The sequence below is a fragment of the Telmatherina bonti genome, assembly GCF_933228915.1.
Source record: "Telmatherina bonti genome assembly, chromosome: 3".
NCBI classification, from domain to species: domain Eukaryota; kingdom Metazoa; phylum Chordata; class Actinopteri; order Atheriniformes; family Telmatherinidae; genus Telmatherina; species Telmatherina bonti.
Window position 1 is genome coordinate 7,645,643 of NC_136621.1, and position 9,944 is coordinate 7,655,586.

At 41.4% G+C, this 9,944-nt stretch overlaps 1 protein-coding gene across 4 annotated transcripts in view; it reads left to right on the forward strand.

Moving 5' to 3' along the window:
* The window catches only part of LOC306754368 (uncharacterized protein), a 39,034-nt gene continuing 29,090 nt past the window's right edge, over positions 1–9,944 (forward strand). For all 4 annotated transcript variants that reach the window (XM_079238363.1, XM_079238365.1, XM_079238364.1 and 1 more), the window contains exon 1: positions 1–191. In XM_079238363.1, coding sequence (XP_079094489.1) covers positions 136–191 — 56 coding nt within the window. In that variant the 5' untranslated portion in view covers positions 1–135. The remainder of the gene's footprint in view (positions 192–9,944) is intronic.

A 9,944-nucleotide genomic window follows, 5' to 3' on the forward strand; every position in this document is an offset into this window, starting at 1 on the left:
TTCAAACAGAACTGGCTGCACATGGCAAGCGTCAACAATCAAGAATTTGTTTAATGTGATGGATGCAGAGCTTATGGACCTTTCAGTCTTCACTTTAATCTAATTTCACCTGATCTCCCCCAGACCTCTGTAGAGATGCAGAAAATCAGGAAAAAACAAGCTCCAGGTACCAAAACCTCAAAGGTTCATAAGTGAGTAACGGTCTTGTCATTCAGTCATTTGTCCGATGTTTTCATCAAAAGCAACTTACATTATTGATCAACTAATCATAGCAATTAATCTAAAACGCATGTCTTGAGGGTAGAATCCAGAGTTTCTGGAGAGAGCTGCCGCACACACAAAACTAGCAAAGTCCATACAGCAAGACCACTGTTCAAACCTACCCTCAGCCGAGGCTTAACCCAGTGATCCTCTTGCTGTAAGGCCACAGTACTAACCACTATACCACCATGCAGCCTCAGTCTGGAGGAGATGTCTTCACTTAAGAAACTAACTGTATTTACTTGGTTTTATCTATTAAAGCTGTAACTAGAAAAAGACATCCAGTCACCAGCAGCAAAGTTTGTTTTATAGCTAAATGTCCAGGGCGTTTTTAAGCATTTTTTCTTTGTTTGTTTTTAACCTTTATTTAAACAGGAAAATCCCATTGAAATTTAAAACCTCTTGTCTTAGGGTGTCCTGACCTTGTAAAAATTCAACAGCCAGTGACTACATGCTAACAAAACAACATTTATATAACACGGGTCATAAAAAACGATTGCAAGTTATTAAGGCAGTGTATGATATTTTCAGCTTGAATTTGAAAGCATTTAAGAACGATAGGTCCAGGTGCTAGCAGGCTGAGCTTGCAGTTTACAGTTTACAGCGGATGAGACACTTCTTCAGAGATTGCTGAAGAAGTAGTCCTACCGGGTCTTTTTGGCCTGTGGAATTCTGGAGGTGGCTTTGCTGGTCGCTGAGGCAAAAGCATGGGTATGAGAGGAGTTCAGAGAGGCCATGTAGAACCTCTTCTGGGTGGTTTTGAGGAGATTCTGGTCCACCATCTGGTGACTCACAAAGGGGGAAGCACTGATCTGTCAACACTGTGTACAGTGAGTACAGGGAATACTTTAAAGGCCTCCTTGATCCTGTCAACACGTCTTTTGATAAAAAGTGAGACGTGGGGTACTCAAGGGTGAGCTCTCCTTTTTCCCAGCCTGAAGTCACTGAGGTTGTTAAAAAGGTCCTTGGTTGCCCCAGGGGTTAGACAAAACTCTGGAAGCTGTAGGGCTGCCTTCGCTAACATCTCTGCATCATTCAATGGACATCAGGAGCAGCACCTCTGGGCGGCCAGAGGGAGGTGATGGTGCCCGTCTTGAGGAAGGAGTATTAAAGGGTGTGCTTAACTACAGAGAGATCACACTCCTTAGCCTCCCTGGAAAAGTCCATTCTGAGGTTCTGGAGAGGAGGTCCTGCTGGACAGTCGAACCAAAGATTGAAGAGAAGCAGTGTGGTTTTTGTCCTGGTTGTGGAACAGTGGACCAGTTCTATGCCCTCTACAGGGTTCTGGAGGGGACACGGGAATTCGCCCAACACTGTTCAATGGAAACACCCGCAAATTGCAATTGTTGTTTGTTGAAACTTACAAATGCCGCTTTTATTTTGCAAATAACTGTAACAGCAACGCAGCTAAGACAGCTTTTGATGGTTTTTGAGGCCTTTTGTGCTTTTGCCAATTTGGAGGCGCACCCAACATGTTGTGAATGAGCACCAAGTGTGCACCCCAGAGATGCCCCCAATGCACGCAACCGGACAAATGGGCCCCCTCATTCTGCAGTATGGACAGATTAGCTAGAATGCTCCAAAACACACGTGGCTCTTTACTGCAAAAATGCCTGGCAGCCAATGAGTTAATTGGGAATGAACCAAACAAACTCTTAAAATGTGGGATGGAGGAGCTTCCTTTTGTTTTTGATTAATATATTGAAGGTGGCCTTTTGCTCTGAGACTGTTACATTACATCCAGGTATGCAAATGACAGGTGTGGCTGGTCTGAGTAGGCCAGTTCACCTATAAAGCACATCCAGGATGCAGGATAGCATCCTCTCCTCTCCAGCCCAGTTTTGACAGTTTTGTTTGCTTTGGCATATGACTCTTTCGTAGCATAAAGATCTGGCTTGCAGATATCCACACTTTCAGTTAACAAGCTACCTATTTCATCGACATTTGTTCTGTGCTCAATTATGTCTTTATATAAATATGTATAGAAAAACAAAAGCTCCAGAATCAGGAGTTCCTTCATATCTGCTGTTGTTGTCACCTACACTTGAATACCTTAAATGTCCAGGCAAAGTCCATTATACTTGAACAATAAATATATGTTCAAGTCTTGTTTAGATTTGGAAACATGAACAATGGAGAAAATCATATAACCATATAACTGATTATAATGGGGACATTTTCAAATGGCAAAAATAATAATCATAATTAAACAACTGCTTGATTTTAGTGGCACACTGGTGGAAATTATTATGAATCACTATGGATCTACCTAGAAGTGCTAATAAAGTTCTATTCCAGCACTAGATTAGCAATAAACATTGGGGACCATGTCATATTTAGTTTTCAGTAAGTGTTTTTAAGGATGACATATCAACTTAGTTCAGCAAGTTTTTCACACTGGAGCTGAAAATAAGCAAAGATACAAATATGCTCAAAGATTAACTTAGCGAGCTGCACGGTGGTGCAGTGGTTAGCACTGTGGCCTCACAGCAAGAAGGTCACTGGTTCAATCCTTGGCTGGTTTGGTCAGTGGCCTTTCTGTGTGGAGTTTGCATGTTCTCCCTGTGTATGCGTGGGTTCTCTCTGGGTCCTCCGGCTTCCTCCCACCATCCAAAGACATGCATGATAGGTTAATTGGTTACTCTAAATTGCCCCTAGGCATGAGTGTGGTTGTTCGTCTCTCTGTGTGGCCCTGCGATGGACTGGCAAGCTGTCCAGGGTGTACCCTGCCTGTTGCCCAAAGCCAGCTGGGATAGGCTCCAGCTTCCCCGCGACCCTGAATTGGAATAAGCGGTTCGGAAAATGAATGAATGATTAACTTAGCTAACACTACATGAGGACAGCACCTAGATAATATTATGTTTTAAAGAAACCACAGCATTAAAATGTGGAGCAATATCTACTGTAACCACATTAGGATACAGTCTACCACCATTAGACAGTAGAGCCGATCATTTTTCTGATCGAGATTACAGTATTTAAGATTTTTTATGTGTCATGTTTGATGACAGTAGATCGCCCCAGTATATTTAAACTGTGTGACTTGAGTGCTATCAGAAAACAAAATAATCTTTTCTCTGGTTGGGTGCCGTCATAGTGATCTGACAGACGGATGTGTGCAAGTCCTCCATTTGCTGATGTAATCTGCTTCTGGTAATATGATACAGACTGCCATTAGCGCTAAACTTCACTGGGCTGGCACTGGCATAACTTTTTGGCATCTGTGGACCTATAAGAGCCTGCTGTTGGTTAATGTCCACAGTTAAATATTCATAGGCTGCAGAGGAATGCACGTGGCATTTCAAGCAAACAGAAGAGGGGTACCTGTGACCCTGTGGTCACAAATTACAGACCGCTTTATGACAAGCTGCTCAGACGTGTCCTGTTCATATGTTCTGACATGTTAGTCACTTGTCAATGTCATAGCAGGTGTTATGGCAAATGTTTCACTTAATACTTGAAACATCCACACAAAGACAATAAATACTAAACAAAAGTCAAATTACAAAGGTGAGTTTTGAACCTGCTCTTTAAATCAAGAATGTTCTCTAATACTGAAACAATATTTTGGATGACCAACAAATATTTTTCAGAAACCTCCCACACATTAACTGCCCCATGTATGTGTGCATGTACAATGCAGCCCATCATCTGTAAGCATAGTGTTTGGATGTGGTTGACAAAGCAAAGCAGCTTCATTCGGACTGGTCTGATGTGAGATCCAATTCTGGTGTAGTCCTAAGCCACTCTGATGGTCCGATAAGTTTCTGGATAAGATGGCCTTCACATCAACAAACAGCCCCATAAGTAGTTTTTACAAGCAGCTTATTTTGAGCTGTAACTACATGAGCAGTGACAGGTGACTTCTGTGTGTTAGATATTATGTTTTTATAGTCAAATAATAGTGCCCTCTAGTGACTCATGAGATACAATGCTTTAGACACATAGAGTCCAAACAATGGATGGTTATATGGTCAAACACTCTGGTCTCTGGTCATTTCCAACTAGAAATCCTCATCTGGTTTTTCTGGTTTTTCTTTTAAACCAGAAAAAATCTAGGTATTGATTCTGACCCCTCACCAAAGCATCTTCCAACTTGACAACATGGTGTATTAGAAAGTCGCCTGTCTCCATCTTGTCATGGTCAGAGACCGGGGTGGAGGGGTGGACCCAAAAGCAGAACACACAGATGGAGAGGTAAATGAAGTATTTATTTAGTGACCAGTTCCTGTTGGTCTGGTCCAGGGCCAGGGATGAACTTCTCACATAACTGGAGTTCTGGTGAGAGTGGAGGTTACCAGGGTGTGATCTCTGGTTGTGGAGGGTGGTCCTGGTTTGAGGCAGGGCGAGCAGGCAGGCACAAGAGGTTGGTGAAGTTTGGCTGAGGAGGCAAAGAAAAACAAAAATGAAATCTTGAGCTATGAGTCAAATGATAAGCACTAGAACTGGCATGATTACCACGCAGTAAAGAGAGACAGTCTGGCGAATACTGGAGCTCCAGCTTGTCCTAGCAAGATAATCAACTCAGAACATGGGCTCCAGGTGGTCGCAATTGAAGCTCCAGACTCCGCCCCAAGTTCCCCATGGCAACCTGCACAAACTCAAATAGTAAACCATGACACATCTGCCATTTAGATGGCTTTATAGCCTAGGTCCTTAGGAGAAGTAGTAGCAGTAAATGGTCAGTAAATCACAGAGAAACAATTGTATAACTTGAACAGCTGCTTTGGCATAATTTTGCCCTAAGAATCTTGTATTTCAAAGTATTTCAAATAGACCATCATAATTTAGGCATATGGTACTTGTGTGTTTCCGAAATTTGTTCTAGTGTTTCTGCTGTTGAAAATAGTTTTTCCACACTGATAAATAACTGGGATAAACTGGATAAACTGATAAAACAACTGGGAATTCTCCCACATCACTGCAGGTTAGGGAGATATAGTAGGATTTACTAACCTAGCAGCATAAATGCATTTAAATATAATGCAAACAACAGACAGTTGGATCACAAACTTCATCAATGGTACAAATAACCTGATTTAGATAAATAGTAGATTAATTCACCAATAAGTAAGTGGTATTAGATGCATTAAAACCCTAGTTCACTGGTTAGATTACCACTGAATGAGAGGAAGAAGATTAAACATAAGAAGCACGGTTTGTGATCATAATCCTCATCAGGATCCTCACTGCAGCAACTTGGATCAGAAGAATTTTTTTGGAACAATATTCGGGAGTCCTGGTCTGCATGTTGGCCCCAGGGTTCGCACTGTAACCTCACAGTAAGATCAGCAGTGGCTAGCTGTGTCCCATATCAGACTCTGCACACTTCGAAGTATGCAGACTACGCAGACTACGAAGTGTTCCACGTAATCTGCCACTCCAAAGTGATCTTACTTTTAGTGAAATGAGACGTGCTACCAAGTGTACGAGAATTATGCATAGTGCTCCAGTCCACTGTTTCCTATCAATACACCAAGTTTATCTAGTTAGTGGTCACATTCTTTCACAAAAACACAAAAATAATTTTAAAATTACAAAAAATGGTGCCAGTAATTTTAGTTTAATTTATTTTCCTTTATTTGTGTGTTTAAATTACAAATATGAGGAGGAGGCAGCCTGCACGAGCTCTCCTCGGGCTAAGAGCGCAGTAAAGCTCTCTCCTTCAACTGACAGCTCATCCTGTCAAGCTGCTTTTAACTTTTGTGAAAAATAATCCTGGTGAGACACATGTAATTATGTTCATTTATAGTTATTGGACACAATGCTAGTGTCATCCCAGCTTGTCTGCTGGGACAAATATGTGTGTATATTTAATGTGTGTACATTGAAGGGGTGCTATTATGGTATTTGGAGTTTTCTGAGCTTTCTACAGTGTTGCAGTGTTGAATCCTCATCAGACATGTGAACGGCACTGGTTTTTATCACCTAAAAGCATGTTTGAGTTTGAGTTTGAGTTCCAGCACTCTCTCTGTTTGGTTTCCATGGCAATGAAAAACGCGTCGTTTTAGAGAGTTTTTTCTACTTGGAAATCCTTGTGACGTCCCGGGGGAAAAGGTTCGGTGATTGGTTACCTTCTACTGGTTAACAAGGGCATGTACAAATACATCAGGCGGGTGGAAAACGTGGGATAAAGTTATTTCCAACGATGGCTGGTGAGTTTACCAAAGAGAGACATCCTGCTGCATTCGTTGCTGTGGGTTGCTGTTTTCCACTTCGTTTTCAGGATCTGATTCAGGTTCCAACATGTAGGGCTGTATGCTATGTGTTGACATTGTATTTTGGTTTTTTATTGAGTTCATATTAGCCTAATCCTTCTGTTTATGAGATGTTACAATGACGGTGAAAGCAGGTGCGGTGCGCGCTCCCAATGTAGTGCAGTGGCGGGAGGCGGGGCTTAATGCGAAAAAGTCTCAATCCACTCGTTTTGCCCACAGGCTGATCTGACAGCCTACGGAGAGGGTCGGTCTGAAGTAAATAAATTGATTTGTGACAATAACTCGATCAATCCCAGCCCTTCTGGTCTCAGAAATAAAAATAAATTAGCCTGAAATGCACATAATAGTTCCACTTTAAACAAAGAAACAAAAAATACAGCTTCACTGATGTGGTACCTACCGACGCTCTGCTGCTCATTCTTTTCTATCAGGTGTTCAATGAATTCTGGGAGAACTGGGAGAAAAGAACCTGCAAAGGATGAATCGCTTGTTGCCAAGCCTACCGATGTCTTCTTTCCCCTTTCCTATCTTTGGATACCTGACTAGTGTTCTGTTGGAAGTATGTTATAGCAGTGTCCAGACCAATAGATGATTAGGTCAGTCCTATGACTCAACACAGAATTGTTATCTGGGTGCATCCATCAGTTCAGACAGGGACATGAAGGCTAATCTGTCTCAAACATTATTACATGTGTCCAAGTATTATCTGTCAATGGTTTACACCTCAAACTCGCAGACTGGGAAGACACATCTGAGACCACTCTAATAAAGTTCAACCCTTGACATTCAGGGACGATGCTGTAAACCTGTTGCAGAGGCACAGGACTATGTTACAACCACATGATTACATTCTCTTCTCCCCATCTCTTCTTTCTGTCTCATATAGCACACACATTATATAATTACATTCACATAGTTATTTTGGTACATATTTTGATACATTTTACAAATTGCTCCAGGTCACGTAATTCAATATGAGACTGCTCCGCTCCTGCAACGTTACAATAACTGCTTTCTGAAGAGGGCAGCCCCCTGAGTGTACCAATACAAGCACTGAATACTGAACCCTGAAATCATCCATTAATATTCACATTAGGCTAATATTTTGGTAAAAGTTACTTGGTATCATTAACACGTAAATGAACACTACAGTGGGGTAGTTAGTGTACAAAAGTACAATATCAGTTCTAAAAGAAGTCAGGACTAAAGTCAGAAGAAAAGCAGGATTCAGTAGTATATAAAGCTGCTGTTAGCAAGAGTAAAAAGTGGGTCCAGGGTGATATTTAGCATTGTTAATTCGCAGCTGTTAGTGTGTGTAAAAGGTGCTTCCAGAATTATGTTTAGCATTATTAGCAGCTGTTAGCACGTATGAAAAGTGGTTTCAAGATATGTTTAGTAATGTTAGCAGCTCCAAATGTTTTGCATCAATGAAAGTTCTGGACTGCAGACAGGCCAGTTCTCCTGTGAATCCATGCTATTGTAATGGATGCAGGATGTGGTTTAGCAACTGGCTCTCTCCTCTTCACTCTGCCGGACATTCTGTCATTGTTTTGCAGAGGAAAAATCTGACACTACATTAAAATTACAAATTCAATCAAATTGACTGTTACTAATTTTTCAAAGACTAATCTGTACCCTATGCACCTAACCTTAACCCTTGCCTCAGACATGGAAAATAATCTTTTTTATGGACTGCCCCTACTGAATAGACAACCTTCATTCATTCCAATGTTCCAGCAGAGCAGCAACATGCATCCGACACTCAAGTGAAGCCATCAACATCGACCAGCACAATAAAAAAAATTAAAAACCACAAGTTAAAAAGTGGAACTATTTCTCAAAAATAAATTCATGCTTTTATCAGTTCATGTTTGGACTACTGCAATGCTCTCTACGTTGGAGTGAACCAGGTCTTTGTGCCTCACAAACACTCAGAAATAAGCCCTCATCACTCCTGTTCTGTGCTCAGTACACTGGGTCCCAGTCCAATTCAGAATTCATTTAAAAATTCTGCTGTTTGTTTTTTCCTCCATTTATGACCTTGCATCTATTTATTTGTGCAATATGTTGACACCTCACCAGCCCAGTAGAGCTTTGCGTTCCTCGCAGCAACACCTGCTGGTGGTCCCACTATCCAGGTATAAACAGTGAGGTTATTGTGCCTTTGCAGTGGCTGGGCCCAAACTCTGGAACTCACTGCCCCAGGAGTTGTGCTCCATCACTGACCTGCTCCTGTTTTAGGTTAGGCTAACCGCTAAAGATAGTATTGTTGGTCATTGTACTGATTTTCATTTTAAGAATCTTCTTTAAATGTACTTTATTTTTTTATTATTTATTTTTATCCCTGTCCAGCACTTCGATCAGCTGTGGATGTTGTAAAGTGCTTTATAAACAAAAAAATTAGATTGACTGATTAATTGACTGATTCAGATTTTTTTTTATAATCTTGTGAAATACTCTTGTTAATTAAGAAAGAAAAACATTTTTATCCAATCAAAACAGTCACATCAAACTTCTTGTCTGGACTATTTAACAAAGGGCACTCGTGTTAAAGCCTAGAAAAAGTCCGCTTTGGATACAGGAACCATAGATATCATATGACAGGAACACTCGTTTTTAAACCAACGCTGCAAGCAAACCGGAAGTGGCGTGGGCGCCTGGCGCTTTATTGTGAAATACACTGGCGGAAGTTGATGGTGTGATGGCGGTACCCGAGCAACTGAAGCTAACAGCGATGGCCTGAAAAGCGGACAGAAGTTGTTATTATCCAAGCTGTCTCCAGCTTATTGTTAAAGGTATTTGATATTTACAGGACGCCTAAAAGTCTGGGTTTACACGAGAAGATTAGCACTGCTGTTAGCTTCTTTCTGCTAGCTTTTTGCCAGCGAAATGGCTGCTGCTGCTGTATATGTGGGCCTCTCGTTCCCTCCGCATTTATCTCAGAAATGATTGGACTGTAATCGGGAATAATGTGTACGTGCTTCTGCTTGGGGCGGTTGTGTAGACTGAAACGCAGAATGCAGGGGCTCTCCAGCAGCAAGATACCCGGGTTTCTGGCTACTGGAGAGCCCCTGCATGCCGCGAGGACATCTGCCTTTCACGGGCTTCATAACCTCTGCGCGTGCAGAGTTACGGATAAAAAGTCCAGTTTTCCTCCAAAGAGAATTATTGCCGTTTCATAGAAGTGACCTCAAATAACGCCCATTCTGGCTTCCCTCCACTGTGGCTGACAGTGCGCTACAGTATTAATTTTAACATTCTTTTATTTGTTTTTAAATCTTTAAACAGTCTGGGCCCCTCCTTACTAGGGCTGCACAATAATGACCAAAATAATAATCACGGTTATTTTTAATAACTACAATATTTTAGTCACGATTATTAATCACGATCATTTATTGTGTCTGGAAAAACATGTATTTTTATTGTACCACTTGGAAACAACCTACCTTGCAACTCTACATCCAC